Raw genomic sequence first — 18,835 nt, 5'->3', positions numbered from 1 at the left:
AATTGAGCTGGCCAGTTGACCTCAATCATCCCAGGGAAGGTATAGGAGGGCTGAGGTCTGGGTCCTTCAGTCAGACCACAGTCTGGCACAATATGTGCACCAAGTGACAAAGGTCATGCTAGGGATGAATGTGGACAGTCGCTTGGAGGATAGTCTGAGCCTGGTGTCCTAAATTCAAATCCTCATGGAAGAGCTTAACCTAAAGCCCCTTTGTGCTGTCTTGGCTCTATTCCCACTTATGTAAGGTGCTAGTATGTTCTCAGACTTGGTATTGCTCTGCATAGTGGCAATGAGAGAGCAATTGAATTTGCCTAAAGGTGCATGTGAGGATTCTGGGGTCAGATGGAAGGGCTCAAGCTTGAATTAACTGATGTGGTGCCTGGGCAAGTCGGGGGGTGGAAGCGGGGGGGGGGGCGGGAAGGCAAGGGTAGGGTGAAGAGCACAGACTGGATCTGCCTTTATTGAGGGCAAGAAAATGTTTGATCTTGTACATTAGATGCTTCATGGGGCGCAGATGGAAAAGATCACTCTTTGGGGAGTAGACCCACTCAGACTTATTAATTTAGCCTTGAGAAGGTGCCCGTGCAGGAGCCTTTTTGCATACCTCTTTAGAAATGGAGGGGATTGAAGGCCTACAGGTGTTTCTCTGGACATTTGCAACCCAATGATACAGACAGTGCCACCTTATTTTAATAATAGCTTGGTGGTGAATTGTTTGACTCACCCATAGTGTGCCTACCCCTGCCCTGGAGAGAGTTCAGATTTTATGATTCTTTCAATTATTGTCTTTTTGTCCTGAGATTGTAAGGGCAGAGGGGAGGAGTTGTACTAGTGGCTTTGAGATGTAGACACCCCTTGGTGGGAACTGCATTGAAGTTATTGATTTATTTCATATTGTCTGAACCAGCTTGTGTTGGGGCTAGCTAGAGGCAAGCTTTTAAGCTTATGAGTCTTCAAGTCTGACACAACAGAGTTCTGTGTCAGTTTTTAAAAGCTGTTTTTCATCAACAGAAGTCTGTCTAATAAAGATACTATTTCGCTCACCTTGATTATCTAATATTCTTGGACCAACACAGTTACAGTAACACTGAACATTGGTTGAACAGATCTCAACGGGGTTGCTATCAACTGGTGTGGGATTTGAAGCAAGAATTGGAGGTCGGGGGCTCTGTCTTGTCTCATTATGCTGGGTCATGTGTACTCTGGAATGAGTTCTGCAGTAAACAAGGGTAAACACTTCTGGGCCAAGGCTATATTCTCTTCCTGGCACCTAGACTGAGGATGCAGGCCTAGCAAACTATGCAGTATCTGCTGCAGTGTCGTCAGCTCAGTTCCTGGACTTAAGCATCAGCCACTGGGGTTGTCAGGCAGGTGAAATAGGCAAGATTTCTCTGGAGTGCATTCAAAGGAAATACAGACAATACCAAAAATCTTACCTGCTCAGCACATCCACCCTTCTGTATGGCTTTCTCTTCTGATTGATCCATATAGATCTGAGGATGTCCTACTCCCTCCTGGGGAGCTTGCTTTTCAGTAACTAATCATGTTTGGTTTCCTGTAGCAGGGAATTATAAGGACGGTGAGCTGCTTTGGCTTAGACAGAATCACACAGATTTTTCTTCTGTGGTCTTATATTTGCACAGCAGCTTTCAATAGTTTGTGCTGCATTTCTCTTCAGCTGCTTGAAGTCTTGTCACAGCTCCAGAGGAGTGCCCTTTCTCAGCCACTCACCAGACCACTGAATCCCTGGATGTTTTAATTACCCAGAGTATGAACCAGTCACTGTACTAGAACCTCTGGGCATGCTTGTGGGGTGCTGATCTTCTTTGTGAGAGGTCACGTGATCCCTTGCCCAGTGCTGACCCCCAGACTCACTCTCTGCCATAATTCAAGATGGGTGGGTGTTTTGGGCTCACAGTTTTCCTCCTCTAACGCACATGTCATAAGTACAGTAAGGTCTCAGAGTACACGAGGGTTCTGTTCCACACATACTTGCGTGACCCTGATTTTGCATAAGTGGCATTCTGGCTTTTTCCCCAGCAGAACACATGTTCTGCAACCATGGAAGCAGTGGAAAGGTAAGTCCTGGGGTGGCGGGGGGGCAGTTGGGGAGGGTTAAGCCTGGTGGTGGGTTGGGGCCGTGGGAGGTAGGTGGGTGGGGGGGATAAGGCTGGGGTGGATTAGCGCTGCAGGGGGGAGAGGGGTGGAGTGAAGCTGAAGCTGTGTGTGGGGTGTTGAGCCAGGACATGGCGGGAGGTTGAACTGGAGCCGGAGTCAGGTGTGGGTAGTGAGACGTGTGTGTCTGAATTGGAGCTGTGCGTGAGAGGTTTGAATTGGAGCTGCACGGGATGGGGGGGTTTAAACCGGTGTGGTGGGTGGAGAGTGAGCTGGAGCCACACGCAAGGGGTGGTGAGTCAGAGGTGGGGGTGGCAGGTGAGCAAGGGCACTGCTGGGGGTTGAGCCGGAGCCAGAGCTGGGTGTAGGTGGTGAGCTGGCAGGGGGTTGAACTGGAGCTGTGGTGGGGGGGAGGTTTGAAATGGGGCCACATGTGGGGGTTTTAAACTGGGGTGGAGCGTGAACCGGAGCCACATGCGAGGGGTGGTGAGCCAGAGGTGGCGGTGGCAGGTAAGCAAGAGCTGTACACGGACGGTGAACTGGCAGGAGTGTTGAACGGGGACCAGGGAGGTTGAGTCAGTCATGCCTGAGGGGTGGTGAGCTAGAACCAGAGGCAGGGGTAGCGGGTGAGTGGAGCTGGAGCAGGGGCTGAGCCCAGGCTGTGCACAGCTGGTGGGGTTGAGCCAGGGCAGGGGGAGTGAATTAAGAGCAACTGGAAATTGCGCTACAGGGCTTACTATCGGAATCCGAGTCAGATGTGTAAGAGGGGTTGTGTACTCTGAGACCTTAATGTATAACATGTTAAATGCGGGCAAAATGTACAGGATTCCAATGCTTTCCTCTCCTCTTTACTACTCCTTGCAAACAAGGTGAGGAATTTTCTCCCAGCTTCTGATGACCTACTGAGCATATTTGTTTGGTCTTGTAGTTTGTTCTGTTTGTAGGGCCCTTCATGAATTTTTTTTAATCTGCAAAACCAAAGAGCAGAGGTGAGACTCATATCCAGAAGGGGTTCTGCCCAAACCACCCAGTTGAGGGTTGGATTGAACTTGGAATGAATTGACCTATTTGCCACTATTCTCTCTTTATGCAGTGCTGCTTGGCTCAAAATAGCTAATTGGATTCTGGTGTCTGTGGCCTCTATAGGCTGCTGAGTGGCAATGGACAACCCTGTGGAATTCTGGGCTGCAATCATACCATCTTTGACATAAGTTAGAAAGGAAGGGTTCAGATGGTTTTACCCATTGCGCATGTAGAATAATGTGTAATTCCTGTTGCTTGTTTAATTTGTGAGCCCAGGATGTTAGTGCTGTGGCCACTTAATGCACTTGGGCATACAGATCTGAAGCAAGACAGCCATGCACATGCAATCCCTTGGGTTAGTGGAGCTAGTAATGTAGATGTTGGTGCTAATGCTGTATCCTTCTGTCCATGCGTGTGGATCTTGCTTTGTGTAAGGATGTGATTCCTGAGACCTTTAGCAAAGAAGTGTGAGGCTCCTCTTGGGAAGTCATGCAAATTACTTAGCCTGTTAAAATTATATAAACTAAATATAAAAGCTCAAGGTAAAATGAAGGAAGGGAAGAAATGTCAGGAGGGGCTGCCTGGATTGGCTCTGTTTTGGGACTGTTCAAAGTTCTTTCTTGTACTGGGAGCCACCTAGCTGGAAAACATCCCCCAACTAACTACAAGCCTGTGTTGGAGGGTGGCTGTTCTCCAGTGAAAGAGACCTTGCTTTGTTTTGGATTGGACCTAAACAAAAATGAACATTTTTGTTTTAGGATTTACTCAGTACTTTAAGCTATCTCACTTGTACCTGTAGGCTGGTGTAGAAACCTGGGAATGTATGACATTGCTTTGTAGGGACTAATCAGTATACAAGACTCAGTTGCTCTTGGTTGTAAACCATCTCTTTGTGTTACAGGGATCATCCATGCATCATGTGGACTGGTGGCTGCAGAAGGATCCCCATATTAGTGTTTCATGCAGAAGCCATTCTGAGCAAAGACAGTTCTATCCGCCTGATTGGAGGTAGGTGCAATTATCTGTGGCAACTCCACAATGCATGCTCTACTGAGGAGAGGCTCTGGGCAGCCTCTTTCTTAGATGCCGTCCTCCTTTTTGAGATGGGAGAGAACAGATTTTATTTTATTTTTCTTGCTCTTGTTCAAGTCAACGCAGGGAGCTACCTGTTTAGAAAACGTTCTGCAACTAGAGGTCTGAATTTTGGAGAGAGGCTGTTCTCCCTTGAATGAGACTTACTTGATTCTGGATTGGATCTAGTTGTCTCTCAGTGGTTTGTTGGCCTATTTGTATTAGAATCTAGATCTGTGTTTCTTAAGCTATGTTCCGTAAACAACTTTCAGGTATGCAGGGAGTATTTGGAAAAAAATTCAAAAATTTACAATAAATAGCCATTTTACGATAACGGTAATGGGAAATACTGAAACTTTTATTTCTACATGTCACGAGCAGTAATCTGGCAACACAGCAAGGTTGACTAGCGTTGTGCTAGCCTCTCCTGTCTTCTAATCTTCTATTTATATGGCGGTGTAGCAAATAGCCACCATACTAGCATAGTACATGCACCATACATTGTTGCTAAGTTGTCAGTCAGCTGCCTGATGTCAGCCGTTGTGCCTGTCTGGCAAGTGGTTTTATTGAACTTATTTCCCACTGATATGAGTAAACAGTAAGTTGTGTTAAAACTCTTTTTTTTTTTTTTTTTATAGGTGTTTCACATATACATATTGTGTGTTTTGTGGCCTCAAAGCTTAAGAAACACTGATCTAGGTGGTGATTTGTCACTCAATCAAGAAGTTGAGGGCCGGGGGGAAACTACCAACATTAGTAGTAGTAGGTATCCTTCAGTCTGCATAGACTATGGATCGCGCCCTTTATAGTTTCAATTGAGGACTTCATTTACAGCGTCTACTGTGACTATGAAGACCGACACGAGAGTGACAGTCCTTGCTGCATGTCTTGCAGATGTAGTGGGTGTCTGGCAAGTCATTAGTGTGCTTTCTGTGTGCTCGCTTCTCCTCTGCTAGCTGTCTGATCCTCATCTCGCCCTTCTGAAGGCCCTTGTGTAACCCCTGCCTCCATCTTCTGTGGTCGTCTGCTAGTTCTTCCCAGTTGTCCAGCTCGATGTCTACCTCTCTGAGGTCTCTCTTGCAGACATCTTTGTAGCGCAACTGGGGGCATCCGGCAGGTCTTTTGCCAGAGGCTAGCTCACCATACAGGATGTCTTTTGGAATCCTTCCATCATTCATCCTGTGGACGTGGCCAAGCCAGCAGAGCCGACGCTGCCTAAGGAGGATGTGCATGGTTGGGATTCCAGCTTGCTCGAGGACGGCAGTGTTGGTCACTCTCTGTCATTCCATGATATTCCAAGGATGCGCCTGAGGCAGCGCAAGTGGAAGACATTCAGCCTCTTTTCCTGGCGGGCATACGGAGTCCAAATCTTGCTGCCATAAAGGAGGGTGCTGAGGATGCAGGCTCTGTAGACTTGCGTTTTGGTGTGAGTGTACAGCTTGTTGTTGTTCCACACTCTCTTGCTGAGTCTGGACAGAGTTGTGGCTGCTTTTCCGATCTTCCTAGTTAGCTCAGTGTCCAACGACAGGGTGTCAGTGATGGTGGACCCGAGGTAGACGAACTCGTGGACGACCTCTAACTTGTAGTTGTCAATGCTGATTGATGGGGATTCAGGAACATCCTGACCGAGTACGTTTGTCTTCTTTAGGATGATGGTAAGCCCAAAGTCCTTGCACGCTTTGGAGAACTGATCCAGCAGTTTTTGAAGATGGTTTTCTGTGTGAGACACTACAGCAGCATCGTCTGCGAACAGCATGTCTCTGAGGACTTCCCGCACCTTAGACGTAGCTTTCAGCCTTGCACAATTAGAGTTTTCCATCAGATCTTGTGTGCAGCAAGATGCCCTCTGTTGAAGATCCAAAGGCATGCTTCAGGAGGAGTGCGAAGAAGATCCCGAAGAATGTCGGAGCAAGCACACATCCTTGTTTGATGCCGCTCCTGATTCTGAAAGCATCCGATAATATGCCATCATATTGAATGGTTCCTCTCATGTCTTTGTGGAATGACTGGATCATCTTGAGTAACCACGGAGGACAGCCTATCTTGTGGAGCAGTTTGAATAGACCATCCCTGCTGACCAAGTCAAAGGCCTTGATCAGGTCGATGAAGGCTATGTAGAGTGGCTTTCTCTGCTCCCTGCACTTCTCCTGCAGCTGCCTTAGAGAGAAGACCATGTCAATGGTAGACCTCTCTGCCCAGAGTCCGCACTGCGATTCGGGGTACACCCTCTCAGCAATCTTCTTGAGTCTGCCAAGGATGACACGAGCGAACAGTTTACCAGTGACTCTTCGGAGGGAGATTCCACGGTAGTTGTTGCAGTCACTTCTGTCTCCTTTGTTCTTATACAACCTTACAATGTTAGCATCATGCATATCCTGTGGAACCTCACCCTCTTTCCAGCACAGGCACAGTAGCTCATGTAGGGGTTCCAGGAGTGTGTCCGCGGCACACTTGATTACCTCTGGTGGTATACTATCCTGGCCAGGGGTCTTTCCTGGTGCAGTGCTGTCAATGGCTCTCTTCAGTTCATCCGCAGTCGGTTCCTGATCCAGTTCGTCCATTACTGGTAGGAGCTCGACGGCATCGAGGGCTGCGTCAACCACAACGTTCTCGCGTGAGTACAGCTCGGAGTAGTGCTCAACCCAGCGCTCCATCTGTTTGGCTTTGTCAGTAATGACTTCACCAGATTTGGATTTCAGAGGTGCCATCTTGTTCTGGGTGGGTCCTAATGCTTTCTTCATACCCTCGTACATTCCTCTGAGATTACCAAAGTCAGCACAGGTCTGGATGCTGCTGCATAGCTGGAGCCAGTGGTTGTTGGCACAGCGCCTGGCTGTCTGCTGTACTGTTCTTCTGGCCGCTCTAAGTGCTTGCTGGGTACTCTGGCTCGGTGAGCATTTGTACTCCAGGAGTGCAGCGCGCTTCTTTTCAATGACTGGAATCATCTCATCGGAGTTAGCTTCGAACCAGTCGTTCGTGTTTCTAGCTCTTCTTCCAAACACCGACAAGGCCGTGTTGTAAATTGTATCTCTCAGATGTTGCCATTTGGATGTCACATCGGCGCCGCCAGGGCCGCTGTGCAGATTTTCCTGGAGGGTCTCTCTGAACTTTTCAGCTTTCTCCAAGTTTGCCGTCTTTCCGGCGTCAATGCGGGGCCTTCCAGCAGGTTTAGAGCGGTACAGCTTCTTGGGTCTCAGCTTGAGCTTGGAGCAAACTAGCGAGTGATCTGTATCACAGTCAGCACTATGATAGCTGCGTGTCAGAAGGACGTTTTTGAGGTTATTACGCCTAGTGATGACCACGTCTAGTTGATGCCAGTGCTTCAAGCGTGGGTGTCTCCACGACACTCTGCTGTGGCTTCGTTTGGAAGAATGTGTTTGTGATGCACAGATTGTGGTACGTGCACAGTTCAAGGAGACGCTGTCCATTGTTCATTTTTCCCACACTGAAGTGTCCTAAGCAGGAAGGCCATGAGGTCCAATCAGCTCCAACTCTTGCATTGAAGTCACCCAAGATGTACAGTAGTGGGATCCATCAGAAATTATGCTAGTGCCCTCTAGTGGGCTAATTGTGGGAGTGACAATAACAAATTCCATTCCAAACATCTTGGGGAATCTTCATTTTCAAGACTGCCAGCAGAAAAATAGACATAAACAAAAAGTCCAATTTCTTCTGGTATTGAGACTGGGAAATGAAACTATTCAAGACGTCAGTTCTTGTCATTCTTAACCACTTCCAAGGGTTCTCACATCTGTGTATGGGCTGCTTGGTGCATTTTTATTGCCAATACTCAGGTTGCATGGTAAGAAGTAGGAAAAGGCAGAATCAACTTGACAATGCATAGTCAATGTTAAATTTCTGTTGGCTTCTTTCACTCAGGTGCTGATTCTTTTTCCCTTTCTGTTGGTAAATTGATGCGCTAATTCCTCATGTCCAGCTGGAGCAGGAATGTTTATGGCCCTTGTGGGTAGGATAGATAACCTCCTCTCGGAGGAGAACCCTGGCCTGTGTAACCTTGTTAGAAATTAGTGCTATGTTGATAAGCTGGGGTTGCTCCTAACTCCAAGGACCTTTTAGGCTGTTTCTATACTTCCGTTCCTCTTTCAAAAGTATGCAAATGAGGTGTCGATTTGCATATCTGGTACCTCATTTGCATATTTCGAAAGAATGAAAAAGGGAAGAATGATTCTTTTGAACATGAGGTTTACTGTTGAAACAGCAGTGTCTACACTCTTTCTTTTGAAATAAGAATAGGCAAATCTGCACCTCATTTGCATACCTCTCTCAAAAGAGGAATGCAAGTATAGACACAGCCTTAGTGTGGTGTCCTGTCCTGAGAAACTTGGCATAGACAAGACTTGGGATTCCTCTAGTTTAACCTGGTTTGTTCTCCAGGGTTTGTCCATTCCATGTTTAAATGTTCAGAGTGGTGAGGCTCTTGCCCCTTGCCTTTTGGAGTCAGGGTCTCAGCAGCATGAACAAATTCGCTGAAATAGCATACTTTTCTTTAATTGGTTTAATTCCTTAGTCTTAGCTTAAATTAACCTATGCAATTCCTCAGCCTTATGCTAATTCTTCTGTACCTTGGTTTGCTGGGTCACTGTTCCAGCCTCATGATTCTTTTTTCCCTCTCTGAACTCCTTAATTTGTAGATCCACGCAAAGGTCACTTTTGTCTTCCCAATCCGGTGATCTAATTCTGTTAATCCTTTATTTCTAATACTTCCAATCAACGTGCCTGCTCATCTTTTCCATCCATGTGCAGAATAAACAGTCATGTGCGAACATGTGCCACCAGTAGGAAACACATTACCAGCTGTGGGTGCTCTGGACACCCTTATAAGCTGGTCATTATTTGATTCTCTCTTGAGCAGCCATACAAGCAGTTAGCTTACAGGAAATATTGCTTCCAATGCTGCAGAATACTTTTGGTTCTGTGATTCTCTGTAGGTGGTTTTTCCCTCCCCCCCCCAAACCTTGTGCTGTTTTACTCCCCTGCTCCTTGCAATTGAGGAGACTCAAAGTTCAGCATTGCTCTTTGTTCACGTCTCATTCATTGGATGACTGTTTAGTGTGAGCATTGGATGGTTGCTGTCGTGTGGGCATTCAAGTTTTGGGACCTGTGCCCCATCCACAGCTGTGCATGTTAGTGTGGTGCCTGTGACATGAGCCAAAGTCTTGTCTGCATGGATCTGTTTTGAGTTATGCAATAAATATTGGGATCCTAATCTGAACTATTTTTTTTTTTTTTTTTTTTTAAAAAAAAAAAACAAAACCATCAGGGCTGTGCTAGAAGTCACATATTTGAATTCTGAACAGGTGGTACAGCTTGTCATAAGAGACAGGAATGATTAAAGGCAGAAAATTCCTTGTTGAGGGATTGGTATAATCCATTGCTGCATCATCACTTGGAGTTGCAGGGGGGTCTTGTGTATCAAGTTCTATTGGATCTAGAGACTCATTTGGGATGTAGTTGGACTGTAGTGTACCAAGTCACATTCCCTCTAAATTTTTCCATCCATGTGTAGAATTTTTTTTGTTCTGTGCACTGAGGCATGTGCAGTTGTGTGCCAGCAATAGCATCAAGCTTACTGTCAGCTGCAGGAACTCTGCTAATCAGCTGTGTGGCATTTGAATCTCTCCTGGGTAGCCACCCAAGTAGGGATGTTCATCCTGTTTACTTGGTTAACCATTTAAATGTTTGGTTTAACCAGTTAACCGATTAAATGTATGTGGGCTGCAGTAGTACCTCCTACCATGGTGCCTCTGTGTTACTGCTGGGGACCGTGAGCACTGCAAACAGGGGCACTCAAGCCCAGCCAGAGCAGTAGCTTTGTGTAGCGGTCAGGGGTGGCAGCCCTGATCTGCAGCCACCCCACCCTTCCCAACCACTCCTACCCTGGGCTGCTATGGATAGGGCTATACCGCCTTGGCTGGAGCACCCCTGCCTGCAGTGGCCCTGTGGGGCCGGAGCTGTCCCGGCCCATCATGGGAAGCGGGGGGCTGCTCCAATACTTACCAGTTTAAATGAGGCTTACCAATTACACTTTAATAACCCTACACCTAAGCACTCAGTTTACAAAGAACACTGCTGTCAAGTGCTGTGGCACACTTTTCCTTCCTGAATAGCTGCAGGGGTTCCTGTATTTTGCCTTGCTGTTGTTTGGGTATTCAGGCTGTCTGCACCTCAGATGTAGGGTGACCATATCTCCCTGTCCCAAATGTAGGACAGGAAGATATGGTGAGCAGGAGTGGTTCCACCAAGGTCCAGGGAGCCAGGAAAGATGCAGCAGCCCCTGGCCCTCCCCGGGAGCTCTGGGGAAGTGGCAGCCCCTGGCTCTCCCCCGGAGCCCCAGGAAAGCACCAGGGATGTGGCAGCTGCCCACATTTCCCCAAGGCTTGGGAAAGTGACTCCTGCCAGCATCTGTGCCTGCACAGCTACTGGTGAAAAAGGTCAGTAGGTTGGTTGGGGGGCTCAATATGGGACATTTAGTGCCCTTCAAAAATAAGTAGGGATTTCTTTTTGGCATTCCTAATACAGAATGGGTGGTCACCCTACTCAGATGCTGTCACTAACTCCTCTCTCTTGCCTTCTTCACAGAGCATTATCGCTTGTCTTATAAGATTGTGAAAACAGACAGTCGTCTTGTTCGCAGCATTCTGGCTGCCCATGGCTTCCATGAGGTGTGTACAACAGATCTTTAGGATATTGAGAGCTGCTAAGTTTGGACATACGCAGCAAAGGTTGAAATTCTGGGCTTCTTTAAGAGTCAGGATATAACACGTGATCATGGGCTTTTAACCTTCAGCCACGCAGTCAGGGAACAGTGCACAATTCTGTCATCCTGCAGGAGTGTGGTGTGAGGGGGGGGTGTTGTTCTCCCCCCCACGTAAACCCAGTTTCTGAAGAGTCCTTATCTGGAAGAAGAGAGGTTAATTTTTTTTCCATTTGGATCCTTGCTTCTTACCTTAAGAGAGCAGGCAGGAGGCTTGATATGGTGCTATTATTTTCTAGTACCTACCAGGTTCCAGATCAGCACCCTTTCTACAATCGGCTCTTTTAGCAGATGTGAGTGTTAAATACGCTTTTGTTTAACACGGATTAAGTGCTAATTTTGCAGGACTGTCAAGTGGACTCGGAGGTAGCCATCTTTAGTCTGGGTCTTCACAAAACAAAAATGCAGTCCTGTAGCACTTTAAAGACTAACAATATACTTTATTAGGTGATGACCTTTCGTGGGACAGACCCACTTCAGGTCTGGAAAATCCTGATTAAACTCTCCATCTCAGTTATTCAACAGAAAAATAGAAACTAATGGATCAGCTAGACAGGACAGAAAGAGGGTTGGGGTGGAAGGAGGGAATTAAAAATAGTTACTGCAAATGTCTATTAAATTAAGTGGGCTTCCAGGGATCATTGCGAATATCAAAAGTGGAGAAACTGTCTTTGTAATGCTTGCTGAGCCTGAGGCTTCTAACAGAACACATCACCTATGGCCCCCAACTCAAACCCCTCCATCCCATTATTGACAATCTACAACCTATACTGGAACATGGTGCTACACTTGCAGGCCCTGGGTGACCATCCTGTCCTTTCCTACAAACAACCATCTAATATCAGGAAGATGCTCACTAGCAACAACACACCATGCCACAGAAATACTAATCTTGGAACTTTTCTTTGCAACAAACCCCATTGCCAGCTATGTCCACATGGTTACACTGGAGACACCATCACTAGACCTAGCCACATCAACTGCACAAGCAGGAGCTCGTGTTCCTGTACTTCGCCAATGTGATATGCTATCGTGTGCCAGTAATGCCCCTCTGCAATGTATATTGGACAGGCTGAACAATCGCTTTGCCAAAGACTGAATGGACACAAGTCAGATATTAGGAATCTGAATACACATAAACCTTTTCCATGAACACTTCAGTCTACCAGGTCTTGGCATTCAAAATTTCAAAGTCAGTCTTTGCTTTAAAATGCAAACACCAGATTACGAAGGGAGACCTCTGAACTGGAGTTTGTCATCAAGTTTGATACTTTACTTTACACCTTGTACTTAAACGTATCAGTTACCTTATGCATTACAAGGACACTTCCCCTACCTTTTTGATATTTGAAGTGATCCTAGAAAATTCACTTAATAGACACTTGTAGCAACTATTTTTCTTCCCCTCCCACCCCACTTCTGCCCCCTTCTGTCCTATCTAGCTGATTCACCAGTTTTTATTTTTTTTCTGTCTTTCCGTTAAATTCTTCTTATGTCATTTATCAGGATTTTCCAGATCTGAAGAAGTAGGTCTGTCCCACAAAAGCTCATCACCTAAATAGATAATGTTGTTCGTCTTTGAAGTGCTACATGACTGCTTTTTTGTTTTATAAATGCAGTTATTGTCTGTGGAAAATGGTTTTACCAACAGTTAATCATGGGTTGGGATGTGACAGCTATACAAAAATTCCTAGCAACACTGCAACATCTTGGTGTAAAAATATCAGACTTTAGTGGCTAGAAGGGACTCGGTCAGAGTGGAAACTTCTGAGGGGTCTCAAACTGGAGGTCAGAGTGCTTACTTACAAGTAGTGGTATGGTCAGTCTCATCTGCTCCTTGGCTTTGTCCCATCCTCAGGTGCACCCCAACAGTAATGATTATAACCTCATGTGGACAGGATCCCACCTGAAGCCCTATCTGCTGCGTACCCTCTCAGATACTCAGAAAGTCAATCACTTCCCCAGGTAAGAGCTTTGCTGAACAACTTCACTCCTGTCTGGAAGGGACTGAGGGTCAGTACCTGTAAGTATCTTGTGGATGGGTGATAAACAGGTCTCAGAGCATCAGGACTGAGACACATTGTCCCCCATTCCTATGGGGCAATGGGAAGACACTAGTTAAGTTAATGCCCTTGTCTTTTTAGCCCAGGTATTGGGTTTCTCATTTTATTTGGAGCACAATTGAAAGTGGTTGTGTGGGTACTGGAAACTTTTGTCCATATCGCTAAAACTACAGTTCACGGCTGATCAGCCTCTGACTTGGGAGGCCTATGACATGAATAGCATGGAATGCTGCAGATGATTGAGACGTATTGGCAAAGCTAAGGGAAGACCCTAGACTGGAATAGAGGAGGGGATGCTGCTGATGGGGATTGTGGTTTCTCTACTAGAGCTGAGGGCTCCAGTTACGAAACCCTCAGTGTCAGGACACTGAGATGGGTTGCCAAGGGACGCTTCACAGAGACACAATTCTGCTTTTACAATTTCAGGTCATATGAACTGACCCGGAAAGACAGGTTGTACAAGAACGTTAGTCGCATGCAGTACACTTATGGGTTCAAGACGTTCCATCTCTTACCTCAGACTTTCATCCTGCCGGCAGAGTATCAGGAGTTCTGCAGTAAGTGACTGGCTGGCAATGCCCAGCTCTTGAGCACCAGCTAGGGAGTAAGTGAGTGTAGGTATGGCTTTGTGCTTATCCGCTTATCTCTGCTTGGGTCCCTAAGAGAAACAGCTTAGCTTGTGTTGTGAATAACCTAATTGCAGGGAAGGGTGGCTAGAGTAACCCTGTCAGAAATGGGTTCATTTGGCTTGTTTATATAATCCCTGTCCTGTGATGGCTGCTTACCCCATGCCAAAGTGAGAGCTGGGCCTATCCGCAGGAGATGAAAGAAATCCTAGGGCCTGGAGATTAATGGGCCTGAGCATCAGAGGGCTTATCCTGTAGCCAGCACCATACATCTCTGGTCAACATTTGGGAATGCTAGTGGGAGGGAGAGGCAGATCCAGTACTCCAATGTAAGCAGTAACAGTCTGAGAGCATTTGGGGCTTTCTGGTACCATAGGGAAAGCGTGACAGTTGAGGGAATTGTCTACATTCCTTCTAAAATTATTAGAAGCCCTGTAAAAGTTCCCACTGTGGGCAACGCCCTGACAGCCTTTGTCAAAAGTTACTCTTCTATTTCATGAACAACAGGAAGTCCTGTGGCACCTTATAGACTAACAGATATTTTGGAGCATAAGCTTTCGTGGGCAAAGACCTGCTTCACCAGATGAAGTGGGTCTTTGCCCATGAAAGCTTATGCTCCAAAATATCTGTGCCATAGGACTTCGTGCTGTTCTCAAAGATACAGACTAACACAGCTACCTCTCTGATACTTGTCTCTTACTCCATGCTTCTCTCTTTACTAGGTTCTTATTCAAAGGACAAGGGTCTCTGGATAGTGAAACCTGTGGCCTCTTCCAGGGGGCGTGGTGTCTACCTGATCAACAATGTAAGTGTTCAGCAGACTGTTCACCTTCCCCAGGTGGTGCTTCATTCCATCTCCTACTGTCACTCTTTAGCAAGTACCATGGTAATCTCACCAGCCTGTGGCCCTGCTATTCATTTCAGCAACGTTATGTAACTGATAGTAGTCAGCACTCCAAGCAGCTGGCATGTCCCACAGCATCTATTTTTACACAATTCATGTTCTACAACCATTGCCTCCTTGAGTCTCAGGTGCAGTAGTAACCAAAAGAGTTCTTGATGCGGTATAAGTAGCTGTGCAACTGCATCCTGGGCTACCCACATGTTGCAGGCTGCCTTGGCTAGACTCTCAAAGCAGTAGGAGTGGGGATCCCAGGCTGGCTGGCTGACATGGAGAGCTGGGTGCTATGCAGTAAACATCAATGTGATGGACTGTTAGGGGGAGGGGTGTCCAGTTTAAACCCAAAAGCCCATTAAAATGAGGGTTTACTGCCCACCCATCCCCTCTATCAGGGCCCATTTCCCCCTACCCAGCCCTCCCACCCCCCCGCCAAAAAAAAAAAAAAAAAATTCTGGGAACTCACCAGAGTTGGAGGCGCTGGATTATCTGCCTGCCTGCCACACAGCTGGGATCACACCTGAGCTGGAGGTGCCCTGCTGCAGTGAGGCTGGAGCTACCAGGCCCTGCTGCACAGCCAGATGAGCCACCACATGCTCTTTTCACCAGGGTGTGGCGTGTACACAAGTGCCGTCTGCCCACATATGTCCCCACTGGTGGGAGGAGTGTGTGGTGGCTCCAGTGGTGGCAGTCCAGGCTGTGGCAGTGGCAGTTCTGGCGGTTTGGATACGTTGCCTTACTACTTTTTGGCAGGGGGGATTTAGGATTTTACGGGCTCTGATTAACTGGACTTGAGGGACAACAGTGAGGCGGGCAGATGTCCATTGCTCTGAGTCTGTTCAATTGGGGCCCGTAAAATCGAGGCTTTGCTGTATTTATAGTTATACATCTTATCTTCACTGGCTCTGAGTTGTCTCTCCTGTATCTGTTAGGTGGCTCCAAGTAGTTAATTTTCAGCAAAATGAAATTCACAAGTGTCAGGGAGCAGCTAAACTGTGTGGACATATTGGGGGCTGGGAGGCGCTGCTTCTAGGATTCATGGCACTTGATGGTACCAGGCCTCCCCAAGGACTGATGCTCTGAGCCTGGTGTGCTGGCTGTAGCAGTTGCCTTCTCCTATGCATGCTGCACAGTGCATCAGTTTCTCACTCGTGGCAAGTTAATCTGACCTGGAGTCAAGAGGTTTGGGTGGCGGGTAGTAGGAGTGTATGGATAAATTCTGAGCCTAAAGGACTAAAAGAACAGGTGTTCCTCTGGCATACTTCAAAACTTGTTGGTGAGTCACTTTTTTGCATTGGTTTATTCTTCACCCCCTTCTCTGTCACTGTAGTCAAGAGGCCAAGCTGCCTCATCTATTCTCTACCTGGATCCTTTCCCATGGAATAAGGGAACAGCTAGCCAAGTGCATTGAGTAACTCTTTCCAGAGCTGTACTCGGCTTCACTTGAAGGAGAGGGAGTGCATGCTCAAGTGCAGGCAAGTGGCCAGGAACTGAGCAGAGGGCCCTCCTGGGATCTACCTCCCTCGTGTATCTATTCCAGGAGTATGTCAGCTGGTTTGGCCCAAAGAGTTCCCTTAGTGTGACCTCCACACAGGGAGTGCTTTCTAGAATCAGATCATGGAAAGTGGTGTGTGGTGGTTTGGTTCCCCCTCCCCCCACCCCCCCAAAAAAAAATCCTCAAACTACTTCTGTGCCAGAGAAAACAGGCTGCCTTTGTGACATTCAAGAAAGTGTGAGCTCTCTTTGGTGGCTCTTTAGTTGGCCCGCGCAAGATCAATCTAGGCTAAGGGAAAATGCAGATCACCAGACACAAGTGAATCAAAGACAGGGAGGGTAACTAAATTTGTCTTCACAAACTCGGACAAGACTCTATTAGCCAATATGAACCCCTTTTTAATGGCAAGAGGTGTCTCCTGACTCTGAAGAATAAAAGTCGCTGAATAGGTTGTGCCTGCAAGGTACACAGCATCCCTCCCCAGTCAGTGACCTGTGCCTGTGAAGCTGGAGAGCTTATCAAGTTGTCCAAACCTTTGATGCAGATTAGTCTTACAGCTACAATGGAGATTCCTCTCCTGAGCTCCCATGTCAGTACAGCAGCTTCCTCATTGTCTACTACTGGGATAAGGGGAGCTCAACATAACAGGGTGAGTAGCTGGATAACAGCTCCAGAGCTGGCCCTAGAGATCGAAGGTGTGAGATCATCTCCTCCAATCTTACCCCTCTCTTCCTTCCGTATGCTTGAGGTCCTCAAAATTAAGCTCTTGTGACAGGATTTAGTCCTCCTGTTGGTGGAGGCTGATTAGGAGTAGTTAGTACAGGATGCCTGAGAATAAAGTAACCCTGCTGGTTCTGTGCTTGGTCAATATAGCTAACGTTAGAATAGTAGAAAGTCAATCTGACTGTCATTTGAAACTTCCAGCCCCTAACCTCTAGTGCCTAATTGCAGTATAGCTGTTAAACAGCTATTGATGCCAGCTCAGGAGGATGCTTGTCTGCATGTGGCTATAAGTTTTGCATATTAGGTATAAACCACTTTGAGTTTTCTGGGATGGCAGGTTCTTTGGAAAAGCAGCAATATGCTGGCTGAGCTTCTGATCAGGGTCTGTCCAGGTGCCTTAAATACACTGACTGACCAGGGTTTCCCATAGCAACAGCTACAATGCTACAGAATAAATTTAGAATGGAAAGGCTCTTTGTAAAATCAGCCCATGGGTTTCTGGTTTCCTCACTCTTGGACTGACACTATCCTTTGTTCTGTAGCCAAACCAGATTTCCTTGGAAGAGAATATCCTTGTGTCCCGTTACATCAACAACCCCTTGCTCATAGATGGTGAGTATGTAGGATTTTACATCATCCTCTGAGTTTCCTGATTTGGATGGTTTCAGGAGCCTCTGGATAGCTATTTGGGCTGCCACATATTTGATAAGTTTCTCCAGCACACTAGAACTATGGGTGGATGGGATTCCTGAAACTTGTGGAGCTTCCCCATCTGGAAAGTTTCTGAACATTTCGAGTCCGCAAAAGCTGAAAGACTCTCCTGTTTGAGAGATGGATGTGTCACAAAGGTCTGCTACGCCCCCTCACATGGGTGCAGAATCTAGACGCTCTTGAAGTATTTGTGGTCACTGATTGTTGCTAATCATCTTCCAGACTTCAAATTTGATGTGCGCCTCTATGTACTGGTGACCTCCTATGATCCTCTTGTTATCTACCTCTACGAGGAAGGACTAGCCAGGTAAGATGCACACCCCTTTCTTCAAGACAGTTGAACATGAAGCTCTAGAATCAAGAATGTTTTTCACTACCCTTGCCCTGTTCATCTTTGTTTCAGAAGCCATGGCAGGGAGGAAGTTCTGCAAAGTTTTGGTTGTAGGCATTAATGACAGGGTTTTTTCTTGTGCCTTGGGTCACATTAAAATAACAATGGAAGGGAAATGACTGGTTTTAATGACTTGGTTATGGTATGGGAGAAGTCTTGATTTAATGTAAATTCTTGCAGTGATCGTCCGTGAAAATTCCGTTCTTGATGCACCTGTACCTCATGCACTCAAGATAGGTTTGTCTGTGGCTGGTGTTAATTGTGATCATGCCTGGTACCTTGTTCCTCGCTATCACCAGGCAAAGAGGACTTGGCAAGAGGGAACTGAAGTGGTTATCTGAGGCTTCAATATGCAGCCCCAGAACTGTCTGCTTTGAGCAATCTGATCCATCTTTAGTTTTTAGAAATAGCTCATTAGTGAGCAGGAACTACTTGGTTTTTCTTTTGAAAACTGATGCATAATTTTTAAAAATATACGTTTATATGCAAGACATTTTTGTGGATTTTCATCAAGCTTAGTGGCTTTTTTCCTCCCCCCTCATAGCTGCTCTTAGTACCTACCACATATAGAGATTCCCGGATCATGGCAGAGGTTAAAGTCACCAAGGTTTAACATCTGTCCCATGTATGACTATTGATGAGCAAAGGACATTGTTAGGGCCTGATGTGCCCTTTGAAAAGGACATATTGTGGAATGTTCCATATGCTGTTTACTTTTCCCCAGAGAGTGAGGGAATGAGGTGAGGCTGAAGCTTTTCCTGATGGAGAAGTCAGTTAAGATTTCTTCAGACTGAGGGTTCTCCAGAGTTCTTCCAGTCTGTGGGTCTGTCCATCTCCCTCAGTGCTCTGGCGAGATGGGTTATCAGGCCACTTCTCCGAAAGGCTTCTTTGGTCCACCAGACATAAATGCAGATGTACTGGTGGAGGCAGGAAGGAGTATTGTT

At 46.6% G+C, this 18,835-nt stretch overlaps 1 protein-coding gene across 6 annotated transcripts in view; it reads left to right on the top strand.

The window, feature by feature from the left end:
- The window catches only part of TTLL5 (tubulin tyrosine ligase like 5), a 238,586-nt gene that overhangs the window by 2,555 nt on the left and 217,196 nt on the right, over positions 1–18,835 (top strand). For all 6 annotated transcript variants that reach the window (XR_012646125.1, XM_074998793.1, XM_074998790.1 and 3 more), the window contains exons 3-9: positions 4,040–4,146; positions 10,810–10,892; positions 12,843–12,949; positions 13,474–13,604; positions 14,396–14,478; positions 17,332–17,401; positions 17,723–17,807. Coding sequence is in view for 5 of the 6 variants with exons in the window: in XM_074998793.1 (XP_074854894.1) it covers positions 4,040–4,146; positions 10,810–10,892; positions 12,843–12,949; positions 13,474–13,604; positions 14,396–14,478; positions 17,332–17,401; positions 17,723–17,807 (666 nt within the window). In the remaining variant the exon portion in view is untranslated. The remainder of the gene's footprint in view (positions 1–4,039; positions 4,147–10,809; positions 10,893–12,842; positions 12,950–13,473; positions 13,605–14,395; positions 14,479–17,331; positions 17,402–17,722; positions 17,808–18,835) is intronic.

Source organism: Carettochelys insculpta, chromosome 6 (genome assembly GCF_033958435.1).
Source record: "Carettochelys insculpta isolate YL-2023 chromosome 6, ASM3395843v1, whole genome shotgun sequence".
Taxonomy (NCBI): domain Eukaryota; kingdom Metazoa; phylum Chordata; order Testudines; family Carettochelyidae; genus Carettochelys; species Carettochelys insculpta.
This window is presented reverse-complemented; position numbering and strand designations above follow the sequence as displayed.